The following is a 20,788-nucleotide window of genomic DNA, read 5'->3' on the forward strand; positions in this document are numbered from 1 at the left end:
CACTAAAGCAATCCTCAATTATTACATAAAATCACTTGCTCCTTTCTGACTTCACCGTACCTTACAACTAGTTAACTACCTCGCAGGTGGCGATGAAGTTAAGAGGCACTTTGGAAAATCCCTGACCCAAGTTTGGGCGGCCAAGATAAAGCCTTTACCATAACTAACCATCAGCTTCTTTTCAACAAAGGTGTTTGAACCTCACAACCGGGAACTGAGCGGAACTGAGTTCACAGAGCTGAGGGTGGGGGCGGGAGGGGGGAGCGGGATCATCCCACCAGCAGAATTTAACAGCTTTTTCCCTCCCCTCTGCATCTAACTCCAAAGGGTGGCGCTATCCTCGCGCTATCCTCACGCCATCCTCAACACCTGCCGCGGAGGCCTACGTGCATGGTCCGCCCGGAGGAAGGTCCATTTTCCACCACAGTCGGGCCTTTCGGTGGCCCGACCGCACGTGTCTCCACTGCCGACACTACCCGGCCGGGTTGGCCCGCGACAGCGTGCGCACCCCCAGAGTGGCTCCTCATAAACTTTTAACACGCTGGGCAGGCGGAACGGCCGAGAAACACCCTGCGTTCTTGCATACTGGCTCTGAGTCGTTAGCCCAGCAACTCACGAACGGTTACTGAAAAGCAGCAAGACCCCTCGAGTTAATACGCTTTCGCCACTTCGAACACCTGACAGCCCAAGTTACACACTTACTGACTCCGATACAGCTGCCGCTCTGCGGCGGAAGCGAGCGCCGGGGAAGCCTTCAACCTCGGACCGCCCAGGCCCCGCCCCGGCCCGCCAGGCCCCGCCCCGGCCCCTCCAAGGTCCCGCCCCGGCCCCGCCCCGGCCCCAGCCCCACCCGCCTGCGTGCGTCGGGGTCACGTGCCGCGTCTCCTGGACCTACCGGCAACTCGGCGCTCTTTTCCGGAAGTCGCGTTCACCCGCGCTGGGCTCCTCCCACTGTCTGCGACGTCAAATTCAGCTCCTACCACTGCTCTGCCTTCCTCCCCGGGCGCGGGGAGTACTGTCGTTTCCTTACTAGAAGCATTGGCGCTTCCTGGCTCCTAAGCAATACAAGCGAGGGTTTGACAGTTACTGAATTTGTGGAGGTCTCGGACGGGCGTGAGTACAGCTAGAGAGGCCAGAGGCTGGCTCTCCGGAGGCTCCCTCGCTGAGGCCTTTCCCCCTCTCAGCAGCGTGTGCGGCACTTGGTTCCGCCGAGACCCACGACGGTTCCGCCCCCTTCTTCCTTGTCATTGATGTTGTTGTTCTTGTCAGTGCCGCAGCCCCGACCGCCGGGAGCTCGAACCCGAGCCGGGGCCGCCCGGGTGGCGCGGTGGCGGCGGCAGCGGCTGCGGCTGCAGCAGCTGCGACGGCTGCGGGGGCTGCTCCGAGGACTGCGGGGGCGGCCGAGGGCCGGCAGCCGGCGGCGGGGCCGGATGGCTCTGTGCGGGCAGACGGCGGGCGCCGCGTCGCTGCCCAGCGAGCTGATCGTGCACATCTTCTCCTTCCTGCCGGCGCCCGACCGGCTGCGGGCCTCGGCCTCCTGCTCGCACTGGCGTGAGTGCCTCTTCTACCCGGCCCTGTGGCCCCAGCTCCGCATCTGCCTCCGCGTCTCGCCCGTGGAGCAGCCTCGGCTCGAATTCCTTATGCGCAAGTGCGGCTGGTTCGTGCGAGAGCTGCGCGTTGAGTTCGCTGCCGAGAATTACCTGAGCGGCGGCGGCGGCGGCGGCGGCGGCGGCCCAGGGGACGGAAGCGGCGCAGACACCGGGACTGGCGGAGAAGAAGTCGAGGCCCTCCAGCTCTCCACCCGTTGGCTGGAAGTGCTGCGCACTTACTTGGAGCTGGTGCTGTGCGTACTGGTCAGCATCCGGAACAACAGGTAGGTTTGTGGGGACCCATCTTCCAGTCTCTTCCCCCCACCCCCACCCCTGCCAGGGACGCTGGGTCGCCTTCCTCTAGCTGTGTGAGTACGCCAGACCCTCTTCTGTGTTTCGTTCTTCTGTGAGCGGGGTGGGGGTTGGGGTTGGGGGCGCGTCAGTTCTAATCAGGCAATTTCATTGAAGCCAGAGGGCATAACGGGACACATCCTAATGCTTTATACACTGTGATGAACTTGGTGTTTATCAAATGTCCCCTCTCCTCCCCTCCCACCTCCCACCCCCGGGGCCTTCCAGGGACTGCCTCATTCAACCTTTTGGCAACCGTAGGATGGACTGACAGGCTTTTCGTTTTAAGAATGAGAATACTGAAGTTTGGAGGGCGAGACCGGTGATTGAATCTCAGAATAAATACAACATAACTTTTTTTCTGACTCTGAACCTGTGCAATCAAAGATATAGCTGTGGGGAAGCAGAGGTGTGCCGCTGGTGTCTCAAATAGAAATCTTCGACAGCCATTTTCTTACCAGGAATAGTTTTAATTAATTGTGCCAGGCGTGTGGAGTAGGAGTGTTGTTAAAGGGTTGAGGAAGAGCCTGATCATCAGGGTTGGGAGTCTTTCCCCACGCAGCTTCACATTCAGCTTGCCCCCATGATTCACCTAAGAGCAGCCCCTGCAGCTTGGTGTTTGTGTGCGTTGGTGGAACTGCCCACTGTGTACAGAAGGTAAGCATGGAACATAACAGTCCTGGTTTTGCATCAAAACGTCCCTGTAATTCTGGGACTAATTTCTTATGTCCTGACAAAATATCGTAATTAGTTTATTCCTTTGTGTCTTTATCATCCTCTTCAAAATCCTTCTAATTTAGATTGTCTGCATCTAGATATCCTAACTTACCTTCCAGTTAAATTAAGGTGGAAGAAAAGAAGCAACTTATATAATTTAGCAATTTACAGATACTGTAATGTTACCTATCTTATTTGACCCATTTAAGGACCTGTGAGTTAGGCTAGGCTATTCTTATTGTCCCTGTTTTAGAGACCTAATAGTAACAGGGTCAAGTGATGTGCACATGGTTGTACAGTGTCTTGTTCTCCAGTAAAGGCTTCATGTTAGAGCATCATACATTGTGTTGAATAGGATTGATAGCTGGCCCTAGTTTATTGCTGGGTGGTATACACATTCTTAGTTCTGTGTTTTAATCAAAAGGACAGGAGAGAGAATTAAGTAATGTAATGACATTATAGGAAGTCAATAACATAAAGTAAGGAGATAAGTATATAATTCCACATTGTATCTGGCACTTGACTTTACATTTCAGTGATCTGTGTATTTCCCAACCTTTTCACACCAAGCTGTTCCATTGCCTTACTTTGATTTTATGTGGATGGAAAGAATGCACATCTGTCTTGATCATATTGGAGCCTCTTAGAATAGAAGAACAATTGATCCAGAAGTTTCAAAGGTTGTCAATAGGCTAGCATATTACAGATTAATGGTGAATTCAAAGAATGCCAATTAGAGTTCTCTGTTCTCAGATCAGATAGCACTTTTTACCAACCGCCCAAAAAATGTGGGCCTTTGGACCAAGTGAAAATATACCCAGTGCATAACATAATTCCTTTTAAGTGCTGTCTAACTAGTCTGTTAGATGGGTACTTTGTAAAAGCGTAATAGTGGTATATCACATCTTCTCTTTGATGTTTCCTTCTCTCCTGTTCTCACCACTATTATTTTTTTCCAGCTTTGTTGAGGTATAATTAACAAAAAATATATATACCTACCACTTTTATTAGCATCCCAACCTACTATCTATAATATAACTCTATACCTTTCTGAGTCTGCCCCCACATCCTGCAAATACAGCATGCTGCCATCCTGCTTTTAAGATTTTCTGACCATCTTCTGTAGGAGTGGTGCCACTTGTAGTGCTATTTAGTGCCATATTCACTATCTATATCTGAGATTAAAGTGTAATGTCATTACATATATTATTGATATCTCAAAGGGTTTTTTAAAATAAATGTTTGGAAATAAGTTATTCACCTTTTTGGAAGACATCTTCAGATACTCTGGTAATACTGGAATTATTAGTATGAATGTTAAAAACATAAATGAAACTAGTAGTTTTCTTAATTTAACAAATTTTAATATGTTTTAACCAAAATTGCTTATTTAGTAACTGATAAAGACACTTTTTATTCCCCTCTGTAATTACTTGAATTGCAGAGTGAGGATTATGAAGACAGCAAACAACTTGATGTTTTTCTGTTGTTTTCTAAAACCGTAATATTTAATAACTAGTGAGAATGACTATTTGACATTGTCCTTTGCATGTACAAGTTAAATTTGCAGTGCTTCTGCTTTGTGGTTTCTGCTAGAAAGCATAAAAAATAGAATTATAAAACCTAATAGATCATAAACTTAATGCTTTCAGGTTTTATATTGAATTCCTTTATATGATTCATAAAATTCAAGCTGGTATTGTATTTTATTCCAGATATTTTCATGTCCCTCAGGAAAAGAACTAAAGCAAGAACCTCAAATTGCAGGAACTTTTATTTTTTAATTTTAATTTATTTATTTTTTACACCATTCTTAATTTTGTGCATTTTTTCATACCAGTTGTATTCCCTGCAGACTTCCCACCACCAATTCACCCATGTGCCACCAACATAGTCTTGGCCCTATTCTTCTCCCCACTCCCGTAGAATGTCTCTGGTTTATAGATGTTTGTTGTTTTTTATTTTTACTTTATTACAAAAATTTTTTTCCTGATCCTTTACACTCCTGCTATTAGTGAAACCATCTGTTCTTTTTTCTTTTTCTTTCTGGTTTATTTCACTAAACATGATCCTTTCCAGCTCCAACCATGTTACTGCAAAAGGCATGAGTTTATCTTTTTTGATTGCTAAGTTATATTCCATTATGTATATGTACCACATCGTGATCCAGTCATCTATTTTTGGGTGTTTGAGTTGATTCCACATCTTCTAAATTGTAAATAGAGCAGCAATAAACAGGTGTCCTTTTGAATTAATGTTTTTGTATCCTTTGGGTAGATATTTTTTGGAACTTTTCGTGTGTGCTGGGCGTGCTGTTTGCTAAGAGGACAATTAGCATTTTGTTCTACTTGACTCCTGGGCGTCATTTACACATGTATTCTCTGAGGGACTATCACCCACCTTACTGGTATCCTAGATGTTAGGAACATCTAAGGAAGATCAAGGAGATAAAACAGAGTCTTCCAGATTTTGAGCTGCTTTCTCTACAGTAACCTAGAACACTAGCCTTCTTGATGACCAGTAGAGCCAAAATATAGCCTCCATACACCTGTATTGTAAGTTAAGGAAGCTGAATCTCTACTGCAATATTGCCATTTAATGGCTATGCCTACTTATATTTCCTCTAAATGGTCTATTAATAATTCTTACTTGGCCTTGCTGATGTGACATGCTCAATGAAGAAGAGTCTTACCTTCGTATCATCATCAGTCTACTAAGATCTGGTAACTGCTGTTAAGGCCATTTAAAAAACACATTTTGACATAGGTTAAAAATTCCTTGGTTATTTCATATAGTTAAGATGTGAGAAACACCTTGGTATTATCCCCATCAACCCTCCACCTTATTTGTCTTGAAATTTTTTTCACTGTAGTGTAATAAATACATTCTACTATGAGATTTCACTTTTGAGAGCTTTTATTATTTGCTTCAAGAAGCTCACTTACAGTATAAATACAGTAAAATATATTAGGACTCTGACAAGGAGTGGTAGCCTATAGAGAAGAGAAGGTGAGATGATACATACACAACAAATACCTTGCTTTAAAACTACTTAAAGTGGTTCCATAGGGATCACCTCAAGGTCCTTGAGAAGGGAGAAGAAGGTAACCTGCTTAAGAAAATAACCACCTGGGACAGCTGCTGAGAGGAATTAGAGCTTTCTCTAGTCTGAAGTTACTTTCTTACATTGATTGAGAACTAATGGAAAGAGTATCCATGTAAAATATAAATTTTTTTCTGTGATAATGAAATTTCAGAACAACTTTTGAATGAAAGTTGAATGAAAATTGAATGAAATCTAATACACTTTAATGTATTAGATCTGAGGTATCCTTGAAAGAGTTTACCTAAATTGATCAGTTTATGTAGAACCTAAGGTGATAGTTATAAAAACTGGGTTTTTTCCCCTCTAAAAATTGAGATCCTACTGTGAGCCGAGCCATGAAGACAAGCTCCCTATTCCTGTGGAGTCAACATCCTAGAGGAGAAAGACAAAAATAAACAAATGAAAGAGTATTTTGGTGTGAAAATAAAGAGGACTATGTAATAAAGACAAAATTTTGTTCTGTTGAAGCAACAGGTAAGAATTTATGGCAGAACCATGTACCAGAAGAACAGGTGAGGGTAGCTTGCAGTGACACAGTGGTGATGAAGAAAAGTGCATGGATATGGAATATATTTAGGAAGTAGAGCCAAGAGAGTTTGCTGCTTAGGAGTAAATAGAGAAAAGAAAGAATCAAATATTTTTCAACAGTTCTTTGCAAAATTCAGTTAAAATACCTTTTCATCACAATTGAAACCAGTTTTAAATGTCAGTTTTGTAGTCTACATGGTAATTAAGAGATTTTGAAGAAAATTCTAAAAATAAATCACATTTAGTTCACAGATGCTAATAAAGCTAGGATAACATAGGACTCTGAATAACTTCTAGTCTCTGGAGCTATGCTGTTCAATATAGTCACATATAGCTATTTAAATTTAAAGTTTATGTTAATTATGCTTGTCACTTTATAAGTGCTCAACAGCCAGTTGTGGAAATGGCTACCATATTGGACAGCATAGAAGAGAACATTTCCACCATGGCAGAAAGTTCACATTTCTCTAAATTGTTTTGTTGTTTGCTTGATTGATTTGGCTGTGATCATTTATTAGTATTGAGAGAATAGTACCTTATCAAAAGTGATATGTGGATATAAACATGCTTGAGAAACTGAATATGGGCCAAAAGTAGAATGGACCTGAAAGACTTGCATATAGTAATACAGGTTTTTAGCTTTAGAAAAGCAAAATTTATATTTAATGAGGTCAATTTACAGCCTTGGGGAAACCTTTTTTTGTTTGTTTGTTTTAAGATTTATTTATTTATGCATACAGAACTGGGGTACAGGCCAGAGGTGCAGGGGCAGTGAGAGATAGAATGGGGAGTAGAACAGGCAGATGGACGAAGTGCACTGCTGAGGGGTGCGGGGAGCAGCAGACAGGTCAAGAACAATCTGCCACACCACTTTTAACCTTTTTAGAGCACTTTGAAATACCAACTTCTTATGTAGTCCTTTTTTCCATGTTAGTCTTAGCTATATTAAGCTTGTTGCAGTTTGTGTGTTTTTTTGTTTCATTTTTTAACTGGTGGTGGTTATTATATCAAAGAAATAAGTTTGGAGCTCCAAAATGAAAGGAAACATACTAAATGTATTGCAACATAAAAAGTTCCTAGCTCTGTTCCACAGAAAAGAAAACAAAGTCATATGACCAAAATATCAAGGAGCCTTTGGCCTGTTACACTTAATAGTCCAACAGAAATTCCAGAAAAAGATGAAAGATTTTCACCCATTGCATTTAGACATTGAAGAACATTCCTTGGGCTCATAGTTGGTTAATATTGTTTTCAAAGATTTATCCAAACCAACCCCCTTTCACCTACAATATATGTGCACATTTTTAATAAAGGATATAAAAAATATAATGGTTATTTAGTTCATCGAAAAATTCTTATACTAAAAAGAAAACAAGATATCTTTTTCAGTGGAATTTTTAATATACTTTCCATACAACTTAAATATGTATATTAAAGCTATATTGTTGAAAAATAAGTACAAATCACAGGTTTTGAGAAAAGGATTCTCACTTTTCTGGGGAAATGTTATTTTAAAGGGATTCCTAGTGTATAATCTACACCTTAAATTTGAGCTAATCTGCACTCTAAATTTGTCATGGGTAAGATATATCTTAATAGACTTTAATATTTGTTATTCAACAAATATTCAACTTAGTGAATGCCAGTTCTTGTTCTAGCAGTTTGGGATCTTGAAATTTTTTTTTTTTGAAGATTTATTTATTTATTCGTACAGAGCTGGGGTACAGGCCAGAGATGCGGAGGATGAGAGGATTCACCAGAGACAGAGTGGGGTACAGAAAAGGCAGATCGATGAAGTACACTGCTGAGGGGAGCAGCGGGCAGGTCAGGAGAGGTCTGCCACGCCATGTGGATCTCCAGGGCAGGCGGGAATCGAACTCATGCGGAAGCGGCTTTAGATTCTCAGTGCTGTGCTTTAACCCGCTGTGCCACCAGGGAGGGCCCAGGGATCTTGAAATTTTTTTAAAAAAGAAAAAAATAAAGGCCCTGCCATTAGTACATGTTCCAATGGGGAAAGAAAATAAAAATAAATGAATAATAAATAGTACCACAGTTGGTGGTCCATATTGTGAACCAAAGTGAAGCAGTGAAAGGAGATGATATGGTAGAGGTAGGAATAAGTAAACAAGTGTTGCTGCTTCAAGTAGGGAAGTTGAAGCTCTCAACTGCTAAAGTAGTATTTGAAATGAGAGAGTAAGCCCTGTTTCTCTCTGGGAAGTGATTCCTGGAGGAAGTAGCAATAAATGGAGGAGTGATTGCTTCAAATTGCAAGGAGATCCATAATCTGTGTAAGATGTAGGCCAGGTAAGGTAAAGGTGACATGGAATCAATGGGCCTCATTAGGTGGGCCTCACTAGGTTCTTGTAAAGAGTTTTGACTCTTAGTAAAATGAGGGGCTATAAAAGAATTTGAGCAAATGAGTGACTCACCTGATACTTCAAAAGGAGCTGTTCTAGGTAGCTGTTTTTGGGAAATAATTTGTAGTAGGATGGGAATAGAAACAACAATCTGGATTAGACTATTGCATTATACAAGCAAAAGACAGTGGCATTATGGACCAAAGTGGGAACAATGGAAGTGATCAGTAGTCTATTAATTTTTCTTGAGAACTTCTAGAAGTAAATATAAGTATAAAAAATTAGATACAATTTGTCAGTATTACAATGCATTTTTAATTACTATAGCCTAAACATGTCAAAAAATAATTTTCACTGACTTTGTCTTTCTCTTTTGTTAATTTACATTCTTTAAAAAAAAAAAAAGCTTGAGTTTTAAGTACAGTTGTGTTTTTTTTTTTATATTTATTACTTATTTATGCATCCAAGCTATAGCATAGAGGTGAGAGATGCAGGGGGTGAGAGGATTCACCAGAGACAGAGTAGGGAGTAGAACAGGCAGATGTACTGAAATACACTGCTGAGGGGGGAGCAGCAGGCGACACGGGAGAGGTCGGCTGTGTCTTGCGGGTCAGCACTCTGGCCAGCTGGGAATCAAATTTGTGCTGCAGTGTCTGGCCATAGCTTGATAGCAGTTTTTAACCACTGCTCCACCATGGAGGCCCCCTGAGAAGTTTTCTTCAGAGCAGTGTCCCACCCTTGAGAACTTAACACATCAACTGGTTTGGGAAATTTTTGTTATAATTAACATCTATATAAAACTTCAAGTTTATTCAATTCGTTCTTATAATGTTATTTATTCATCCCTAAATCCTTTAAGGTAGGAATTCTGCTGATAAAGAATTGAGTCCAGGGACATTAAGAAACTTCTGTGATAATTAAAACATTGAGGTTCTGAACCAGTTGTTATACCCCAGCAATAATTCTTTTAGTCTTCACACTGTTTCTCTTTTGCTTTTCATTATTATGTAGAAAGCAATTTGATAGAATTCTAAGTGACTTATAAGGTAGAAATCTTCTAGAAAAAAAATCTAGAATATTCCTTCCAATTTTTTTTAGTAATTATATTTTTATATATTATTTGTAAAATCATTTTACATTACTTTCCTTGTAGAAACCTCCAGAAGTTTAGCCTTTTTGGAGACATTAGCATTCTGCAACAGCAAGGAAGTTTGTCAAATACATACCTCAGCAAGGTGGACCCTGATGGCAAAAAAATTAAACAGTAAGTTACATAATTAGTAGAAAGAGGCTTATATTAATGATAACGTTAGACTTTCTGAACTATTTTAAGGCATAATCAGAAGAGTAATAATTTTTTGCAGTGAAAATCATGTCCCAAAAATGCATTAACCATGGTATATAATGGTCATTCTATGTCAGAAATCTTTAAGGTAAAGCAAAGGAATTTTCTGAGTAATTATTGCTGTTTCAAATTGTTACCTCCCTGGTTGACTTTGCTATAACATAAATTGTTTATCATCTTTTTGACCATTCTGGTGTAAAATGCTACTTGCTTGAAGAACTCGTATCTAAATGTTTAATACATCTACATGTATGTGTTTAATATATCATTATATTTTAATGTGAGTTTATTTAGAATAATACAGTGGATTGGATAGAAATTAACTAATGAGATTGGTACCAACTTTGCATGCCATTTCCTTGCCTATTTCAAAGTGACTTAAAATAATAGAGCTAAACATTAACAGAATCATTTTGGCATGTGTTTTCCTTGCAGAATTCAGCAGCTATTTAAAGAAATACTCAGTAATAGTAGGCAAATGAAATGGCTATCCTGTGGGTTTATGCTGGAAATAGTAACCCCAACATCACTGTCATCTCTCTCCAATTCTGTTGCCAACACCATGGAGCACCTGAGTTTACTGGACAACAATATTCCTGGTAACAGCACCCTTATCACTGCAGTTGAACTGGAGCGGTTTGTGAATCTACGCTCACTTGCCCTGGATTTCTGTGACTTTACAGCTGAGATGTCAAGAGTCTTAACCGATAACAACCATGTGCCTTTGCAGCGACTATCTCTCCTGGTCCATAATGTTTCTGTGATGCACAAGTCTCTGGACAGTATGCCAAATGATGAGCATTGGAAAGCCTTGTCACGAAAGAGCACCAGCCTTCGGGTTTATATAATGGCTTTTGATATCAAGAGTGAAGATATGTTGAAGATCCTAAAACCCAGTATACCACTAGAGAAGATTCATTTTGATAGTTATATCACTTGTGTTTCAGGAGCTATTGTTGATCTTATATCCAGGCAGTATGATAAGTTTCTCACCCACTTTATACTCATGAATGATGTGATTGATACATCTGGTTTTCCAGATCTTAGTGATAATAGAAATGAAGATCCATTGGTTTTATTAGCCTGGAGGTGCACAAAGCTGTCTCTTCTGGCAATTCATGGTAAGGTGACTTCTGTTTATTATAAATTGATGTTGATATGGTACTATACCTTAAACATTTTACGCCAATACACAGAGAGCACTGATATTTGTATTGTCAAGAAATCTTATAACAAGTTGGTAGGCAGTAAAGCTAGTAAGATATACCACTTAGAGAAAGTCCTCTTTCTTTCCACACTGTCTTCCATGTTACTTTTTTCTTATACCATGTGATTGGTATTATTTCATAAAAATGGTGGCATCTGATAATTAAGAAAACCCATCTACCTGCAGTAGATCTATTTCTTCAGGTTCACTATAAAACATAGCACAAAAGAGAAAAATTGATGTCCATTAAGCACTCTGCCTCATGTTCTAGGTTCTAGGTATCAATGGTAGCTATTTGTATGACTTTTCCAAATAATGGTTTCATTAATTGTTATATGCCCGTCATCTTAATGTGAACTCATTTTGATCAAGAACTGCTATTCTCACAAGAGACTGTCTTCCTTTCTGGCACTTAGAATGCCTTTATAGGATACAAAATAGAACAACTATATGAACATAATCTGTCTTGTTCCAGTTCTTTATTTTTTATATTATTCTTTACCTGCATGTGTATGTGAGAAAGCGTGTGTTTTCCATTTCTGCAATGTAATTTGTCCAGTCAGAAAAAATACTAGTAAAAATAGGTCAATATTGAAAAGATTTTTTAATTAGGATAAAGAGATGTCAGATGATTAAGTTAAACCAGTCTTTTTTAAATCTTCTGTCTTTATTTTTTTTAAGATTTATTTATTTTTTATGTATATAACAGAGTGTAGGTCAGAAGTATGGGCGAGGAAGGGGATTCATCATATACAGAGTGGGGAGAACAGGTGGATCTACTGATATATGCTGCTGAGGGGTGCAGTAGGCAAGACTGCACCATGGGTCACTCCCTGGTCAAGGATCAGACTCATGCTGCAGTGGCTGCCACAACTTCACAGTGCTGAGACTTAACCCCTTACACCACCAGGGAAGCCCCTTATACCAGTCTTAAGATTTTTTTCTTGAGTCAAGAAATAAAATGTTAAGAGTCTTATTAAATTATGAGAACAAAATGGAGGTTACCAGAAGAAACAAGAGTAGAAGGAAGTGGCAGTTGTGTGTACTTCAGGTAAAGAGGTTCACTTGTGTGGTAATGATTAGAAAGCATTTTTTGGGTATCATAATGTAACACAAACAGACATCAGATTATAGTGCTATATACCTGGAACCTGTATGTTAGAGCCAATGTTACTTTAATAGAAACTAAAAAGAAATAAGATGTTGGTATACCTAAAGCCCCTCTACCATTTATCTTTATTCCTTCCCAGAAGTAACTATTATTCTAAAGTTAGTATATACCATTTCCATAACTTTTATGCTTTACATATGCTGATAAGTAGCATTTCTTTAAAGCCTAAGGTGTTACTTCATACCATACTACAGAGCCATCATAGGACTTTTCACTAATGAAAAAGTTTACTGTGTATTGTAATTGAATACATACACATGAAAAATTTCCTTGAAACATCACTATCCAAGATATAAAATTATACTTAAAGCTTTAAATGTCTCAGTTTTAGCCAGTGCAGTGTCAGGATTACAGCATCTATCAATTCACCATCGACAGTGATGTTCTTAGAGACAATATCAAACATCTAGCCACCCTCCCCAGCCTCTCCTCGGCCACTGTGCTAGGCAATACTTTCTTTTCAAATTTAAATATATTTTTAAAGAAAAATGACCAAAGCAAAAAGTGAGAAACAAATTTGCTTAAAAGACTAATAAAGAGACAAACTGCAAAGAAATGACATTGCTTGTCTTTGGCTTATTTTTAAGGTTATACGGTATGGGCACACAACCTCATTGCCATTGCTCGTCTTCGTGGCTCTGATCTAAAAGTGCTTGAAGTCACCGAAGAAAGCATTGATTTTGACCAAGGTGAACTGGCTGACCAGGATGTGGATCCAGTACATAACCTTATTGAGCAGGTATCCCTGGGCCTGGGTCAACCTTGGCATGCAGTCATGGACATCGAATCCCTCAGTGTCTTCACTGAACCAAATCGTCATTTTTACAGAGAGATGCAAAGCTTCAGCGAAGACATTTAGCTTTTTTTTTTAATGTACAATTCCTGTGGTTACATATGCAAGTAGGGTCCTATTATGTTTTTTTTTTTTTTCAGTAGTGTGAATTAATCCCTTTGTGCTGTGTTTAATCAGTATTAGCTTTATAGAATTATATATGTATATTCTACTTCTTGATCAAAGAACGTAGTCGGGTATTGGTTTAGAAGTTCAAAGTGACATTGTATAGGGCTTTCACGGTTAATGGACTTGTTACCAAACCTTAAGGATATACAACCGAAGGTTGTCTGAGGTTGCTGGCTAACTTTATTTTTCACTGAGTTACTCTGTCTTTTTGATGTTTTTATTCCATGTTTGTGTCAGAGTTCAGAGCTCAGGAGCCAAAATATTTTTATACGTATATAGCTATATATCCATAGCCTGGCGTATTTGTATGCAGTGCTCTGCATTCATACATTTTGATAACATTTCATTAATTTTGATTTAAAATAGAAGGGAGGATAATATCCCAAATGAGTTATCTTTAATAGAAAACCCAAGACTTTAACTTTCATTACATATATAGTTGATGTCACCAATTACCATTCTGAATTTTGTATAGTACTAGGTTAGAACATTGCTTAAACCTTTTTAAATGCATTTACATAAACATAAATACTCAATTTGTTGAATGTTTTAAAACTATATCTGACATAATTTTATTCATCAATTATATTATACATTCAAGTTAGCTTTTTAGCCCAGATTTCAGATAGTGGAGGAAGAAACTACTTCAGGGTAAAACCTCCTAAAAGAAAGTCAAATTACAGAATTGTAAACACATATGCTTGCAAACAAACATTAGTCGTGAAATCCCTAGCAACGAGTCACTGGATTTTTCTCTGTCAGCACGCGTGTCAGCTGCCAAAGAATAGATTTAACTGAAGAAGTGCCCACATGCTGGCAGGGGCCGGCTCACTCTGGCCAGCCAGATACTGCTAGATTGTAATATTTAAGGTCGATTTTCGACCTGTGGTACACAGCTGTGCTGTGGCTCAGTCAGCAACCTCAGAACTCTGAAAAAAAAAAAACAAAACAAAAAAAAAAGAAAAAAAAACATGCACCTGTTTCACTGTGAATAGTGAATGTAAAGGAAAGAAAGGAAAAACAGAAAGCTTGTTCTATCACAGGTATGAGCTGCTATGATACATGAAGAACATTCCATGAAGTATGTTTCAAAACCTTGTTATATCTGAGAGGCTTTAAAAGCCGATTTAACTGTTTCAGGGCAACCGCGGTACAGACGTGGTCTCTGTGAGACTTCCACCTGACCCCAGTTTTAAGTGGTACGAATGTTGTGCATTTAATGTTAAAGGACAGTCTGCAATAATAAAGTAAGTAGCCAACATGGGTGCCCAGCAGTGCTGAGACCTGGCTGCTCTATTGTAAGCTTTGGAAACACAATTTATGCAACAGATGTCCAGATATGATTCTATTTATGGAAAAAGTTTATATGTGTTTTACAAATGGTTTTACCATCTTATATAAAAATGACCTTTTGACAGGTGTGCACTGTTTTGTCTCCAGTGAGCACATACCATGCGGATTTTATATGTACATCAGTAGTGTGAATCCACTGGCACAGTGTGTGTAAATGCCAGATGTGGTGAGATTTTATCTTATAAATGTGACCAGATAAAATAACTCCTGACAGAAACTGTAAGGAAACCAGCTGAATGTTTGACCTGATGACTGATGTTGTATGGTTTATGTTAAATGTATATTCTTTTAATCAATGAATAAAGCATTAAAAAGTGATCATTGTAATATATTTTATTGTATGTGAAGCATGAAAACTTTTAGTGTAAATAAATTGCAGTGATCCTTCTATTGTGTATAATCATGTTAGCACCTATTGTATTGTTAGTGCAGCATCGCTTAAATTTAAGAATATTCACCGTAAGAAGTCTTTTAAGCTGAATACTTTGGAGCATTTTAGTATTTTTTAAGTCATTCTGACAAAATACAAGTTCAAAAATAATAAACTGGTTAGCACAAAATCCAGTGTACTATGCATTTAGATTATTAATATGGTGAAACTTAATTTACAGACTATATAGCAACTTAATTTTTTTTTTAATTCCTATACTAGAACTAGCAAGATACTTTGATATGTCAGTATTAAATAGTTCCTAAATCTCTGTATTGCTTTAGTTTGGCTTTATAGTTTCCTTTCTTGGTTGAGAGAGTCAGCAATCATTTATAAGAAAATGGTTTCTTTTTTTTCTTCCACATTTCTGCCTTAGTCATTCCAGATACTGACTCTTCCAGACACTGCCTGATCTTTGAATAAGCTCATGTCCACAAAGAACTATTATCATACCTACTGAATCCTCATTTCTTGAACACACCTAACAGGATCCTTAAGGGACAGGGGGAAAAAAGTGTGTGTATGATTGTAATAAAGTAAAAATGAACATTAGCTAACTATAAACCATAGACATTCTACAGGGGAGTAGAAGAGAACAGGATCAAAACTGAGGCAGGAAGAGCACACAGGTGAAGTGGTGGAAAGTCCAGGGGGATTACAATGTGATTAAAAAATGTACCAAATGAAGATGTAAAAAATAAATAATTTTAAAAATCAAACTTTTTATGTATTTAAAATAGCCAAATAGTATTTAAAATGTGTGGCAAACTCCATTTATATGTATGAAGAGCAAATATGTCAATGTTGGTATTGTAAACCCTTAAACCCAGGAGATTCAACATCTGTTTCCTACTCTTAAGCTCTGGCTTTATAATGCCACATGGACACAAACTCTTGAGTTCAATTTCCCCATCTGTGAAATAAGGGATGGGATTTTATTATCTAAAACTGATTTTTTGTTAAAAGTTGTTAGCAGTTTATATATATTAACAACTTATATGAAGATCATCTTTGAGCAGATGTATTATTTTCCAAAACATAGTTTACAATCTACAAAAAAAAGACACTACCAGGCTTCAAATTATACAACAAAACATTAACGAAACAACATGGTATTGGAATAAAAATAGAACCACAGGTGAGTGAAACAGAATTGAGAATTGAGAGTCCAGAAATAAACTCACTTCTAATTTATAACAAAGGAGCCAAGAACATACAGTGCAGAAAGGAAAGTCTATTTGACAAATGATGTAAGGAAAACTGGACAGCCATTTAAAAAAAAAAAAAAAAGTGAATCTAGACTACTATCTCATGCCAAACAAAAAATTATTTCAAAATGGATCAAAGACTTGGATGTAAGACCTAAAAACATAAAAACAGGAGAACCACTCCATGACATTGTCCATGAAGATGTCCTTGGTTTCTCAAATCCAAGGGATGTAAGAGCAAAAGCAAGACAAACAAAAGCAAAAGTAAACAAATGGAACTATCTCAGCTATCTGGAGTTGTAGCCAACAACGCAGAAATAAGTATAAAAAATTTGGACCAGATTACCACTTACACTATGCCTAAAGACACCATATTCAAAAGAGCCATTCCACTTCCTTTTCTTTAGTTCACTTATTTTCAGAATTAACCCTGTTTTGTGGCTTATCAGTCTATGAAGTGACAGGTATAGTAACCTTAAGTCTTGTATGGAAGAACTTAAAAACACTTAAGACACCCATATATAAACTTGAAATAAACAGCAATGATAAATGCTTCTAATGACCCTGAATCAATAGGAAAGTATTTTCTGAATGTATAATAAGCTAATAGACCACTAAGTGTTTTAGGAATATTCTCATACAAGATGGCTAAAATAAGTTTGTGCTTAAGACTAATCAAGAAATTCTCAATATAAGCAAAACTTGTGAAAAAACAATGGATAAAGTACCTAAGATACGATTTATTGAATACTGTGTGTTGAGCATTATTTTAAGCATGTCATAAGAATTTTCTTATTTAATTTTCATGGCAACTCTAAAATACTTATTCCCACTTTCTATGAGGAAACTGAGGCACAGAAAGGTTAAGAACCTTTCCCAAGGTCACAAAACTAGTAAGTAGGTAATCAAAATTGAAGCCAGATTAGATGACTTCTATTTTTCCATCCTAAATACTGAAAACCTGTTACCAGGCAGATACTATCCAACCTACTTCTTCAAATGTATCAATATTAAAAAGTTCCATACACAGCATTCACCAGTATTCTTGAGGTATTTTTTTTAATTATGTTAACTACCTTCATGTTTGTAATAGGGTAGCACACTGAAAATGTAATGTACTAACTACATAACCTATGTATAATTGTCTTCTAATTTACAATAAGAAAAATTAACACTTTGTACATGGTTGACCTAATTACTGGCAAAAGGTAGCAATATAAATATTAGTATCAACACTACCTTGTGATTATAATTCTTTTAAGAAGCTAAGTTACTTTACCAAGGATGACTTGGAGATTTTCAAGTGATTCAAATATATAATTTTGGTCCTTTATAGCCACTAGCTTAGCTATACTTGAGGAACTTTTTAAAAACTAGATGATTAAGTGTAGTTTTTTAAACATTACTAGTTGACTAATTTGATATTAATTTCCACTAAATAACTTACCCAGTAGAAATGATCATAATAATGGACATGAAGATACTCACTGAAGTTAGATGAGAAATACATGGACAAAGTGAAAGTTTCAATGAAGACATATAGACAATATTAAAAAATACCAAATAGAAAACAAAGAACTAAATAAAAATGTGAAAACTTCATAGATGTGTCAACAACTGACTCACCAGCAGTTTAAAAAAAAAAGGCAAGAGGGCCTCCCTGGTGGTGCAGGAGTTAAAGTCAGTACTATCAAGATGTCAACAACCACTGCAACACAATTCCATCTCCAGCCAGGGAGCTACCCACAAAATACAGCAGACCCTCATCTCACCTGCTGCTCCCCTCTGCAGTGTATTTCAGTACATTCATTCACCTATTCTGCTCCCCACTCTGTCTCTGGTAAATCCTCTCATCCTTCTGCACCTCTAGTCTACATCCCGCTCTTGGATGCAAATAAATAAAAATAAATCTTTATTTTAAAAAAAATGGCAACAGAGGAGATAAGTAACAGCAGCAATCCCAACAAATCAATATAACAGTCCAACTCTTCACAGACCTAGAGAACTAGTAATTTTTTTTTTAGCAGAACAAGACTTCAAAGACAATTTTGTTAACAAATAACCAACAAAAGTTTTTTTTTTTAATTAACATATAGTAATAACAATATGAAGGGGAAGAGGAAGCACAATAGAAAAGTAGGTAGGGGTACCCTTGAAGTATAAAACTAACTAAAATGTGTCATTATTTTAAATGTGAGGGTAGAGAGAGGGATAAGAAAAATTCATTGTTTAAGACAATGCTCTTCAGAAGTAGCCCTGAAATTATGATACTGCAATTTATAAAGAACTGTAAACTTAGTATGTGATTTGGCCTAAAGTGATTATTTACATAATATCTCACAGACTATTACAGATTTTCAATATTGTAGCACAGTATAATTACTAGTAACCTTAAAAATTAAATGTATAGGCCCTCCCTGGTGGCGCAGCAGGTTAAAGCACAACACTGAGAAGCTAAAGCTATTTCCCCATGAGTTCGATCCCCACCTGCCCCGGAGGTGACACATGGCGTGGCAGACCTCTCCTGACCGCCCGCTGCTCCCCTCAGCAGTGTACTTCGACGATCTGCCTGTGCTGCTCCCCGCTCTGTCTCTGGTGAAGCCTCTTGCCGCCCCTGCACCTCTGGCCTGTACCCCAGTTCTGTATGCACAAATAAATAAATCTTTAAAAAAAATTAAATGTATAACGAAGAGAAACATGGGACTTTGACCAGAGGGGATGTAGAATAAAGGGAAGAGATACAAATAGGAGTTTAATTAACCTCTGCCATCCTGTCCACTGTTCCTCTCAGCCTTTGTATTTCAATAAATCCCTTTTCTGGTCACACACAATAAACTTAAAAATTAATTAAAATTACAAAAGCAGCGGGGCCCTCCCTGGTGGCGCAGCGGGTTAAAGCACTGCACTGAGAAAACTAAAGCCACCTCCGCATGAGTTCGATTCCCGCCTGCCCCGGAGGCGACCACATGGCGAGGCAGACCTCTCCTGACCCGCCCGCTGCTCCCCTCAGCAGTGTACTTCGTCGATCTGCCTGTTCTGCTCCCCACTCTGTCTCTGGTGAATCCTCTCACCCTCCGCATCTCTGGCCTGTACCCCAGTTCTGTACGAATAAATAAATAAATCAAAAAAAAAATTACAAAAGCAGCAATAGAAGACTTTAATTTGGATAAATATCTAGCCTCCACCCCTGAAGAGAAAAGAATAGGGATAGGAAAAGGAGAAACTGACTAGGTTAATAAGTAAATGCTATTCACCCTAAGAATATTACTTGATCTTTTCCCATTTATATTCTTTAATAAAAATATTTTTAACTCAATATTTTCATTTATTCTAGAACCTCAAAGTATTTTATTTTTTTTAAAAAGATCTATTTATTTATGCATACAGAGGTGACAGTGATTCACCAAAGGGGGATGCGGAGGGGCAGAACAGGCAGATCCATGAAGTATACTGCTAAGAGGAGCAGTAGCATTTTAAATATTCAGTCCAGATTAAGTTTTCTGTGCTCTCATGCAAAACTCTGCTTGCCTCCTCTTAATTTTGCTTCCTCAGCTTGCCACTCTAAGTCTGATCTGCTTTTTCTATTCTCTTTAAGCTATAACAAGTCCCCCTTTTCCTTAGACAAACCAAAAACTTTTACTTTTACTTGATTGGTATATTCCACACAACTTCATCTCATTTTTCTTTCCTTTTACTTCCCCACCAAAAAAAAAAAAAGTCTTTAATTCACCCCCTAAAATAAGGGTTTTGAACACCAACTGAATAATGATTTTAATGTCCCTCATTATACTAAGTATTTTATCCAAACATTTTAATTGGTGCCTTTCTTTTTTTCCCCCCAAAATATGGGTGAGTACAAATATATATAATACCTCACAAGAATAGTGTTCCAAAGAACAGTTGAGGAAATGCTCTCAGGGGATTCCAATTACAAACTTGTCATTGCTTTTTTCCAGAAAATGAAGAGAAAAAAATCCAAATAGAGAATTAAAACAACCAACTTGTAGGCACATAAATATTGTAATATTAATTATACTTAACTTCCTTTCCTTTCATAATCATATTAATGTTCAAGAATACAAACCTGAGTTAGGGAAACATTCTAAAAATATTGAGTCCAAAACTCAAAATGATGGTACAATTCCTCAATACTGCTCTATAGTAAACGTCAACATCCCCACTAAAAACAGTAAATATCTTACAAATGAAGACAAAAACAAGAAATAAATAAAACTTGATCAGAAGTCCAAACAAACTGAAAAGACTGAAATTTAACATGAGACAATGTCCTGGTTTTCTTTAAAATATAATCAATTCTTACTTTTTAAAAAATGTATTGATTTGTTACTTTCAGTCATTTATGTCTATTTACAAGAAACATAATACATTTTTGGTAAGATAACTGAATGAGAAAGACCCATGTGAAACTACTGACAGGAAAATCACTAACTAGTTGAGCCACATG

At 38.0% G+C, this 20,788-nt stretch overlaps 1 protein-coding gene across 1 annotated transcript; it reads left to right on the top strand.

The window, feature by feature from the left end:
* Window positions 1-913: 913 nt before the first annotated feature.
* On the top strand, window positions 914-14,999 carry FBXO33 (F-box protein 33). Its single transcript, XM_004681910.2, has 4 exons — window positions 914-1,873; window positions 9,802-9,912; window positions 10,429-11,114; window positions 12,959-14,999. The coding sequence occupies exons 1-4, from the start codon at window positions 1,251-1,253 to the stop codon at window positions 13,228-13,230; spliced, it is 1,692 nt and encodes a 563-aa protein (XP_004681967.1). The 5' UTR covers window positions 914-1,250; the 3' UTR covers window positions 13,231-14,999.
* The last annotated feature ends 5,789 nt before the right edge of the window (window positions 15,000-20,788 follow it).

The sequence above is a fragment of the Condylura cristata genome, unplaced genomic scaffold (genome assembly GCF_000260355.1).
Source record: "Condylura cristata isolate star-nosed mole 26May11 unplaced genomic scaffold, ConCri1.0 scaffold00013, whole genome shotgun sequence".
Taxonomy (NCBI): Eukaryota; Metazoa; Chordata; class Mammalia; order Eulipotyphla; family Talpidae; genus Condylura; species Condylura cristata.

Excerpts from the sequence above, each read along its gene's own strand:
- FBXO33 (XM_004681910.2), top strand. The coding sequence starts at position 1,251 with ATGTTGTTGTTCTTGTCAGTGCCGCAGCCCCGACCGCCGGGAGCTCGA. Across the intron at positions 1,874-9,801 it reads GTCAGCATCCGGAACAACAG|AAACCTCCAGAAGTTTAGCC; the intron begins GTAGGTTTGTGG and ends CTTTCCTTGTAG. Across the intron at positions 9,913-10,428 it reads GATGGCAAAAAAATTAAACA|AATTCAGCAGCTATTTAAAG; the intron begins GTAAGTTACATA and ends TTTTCCTTGCAG.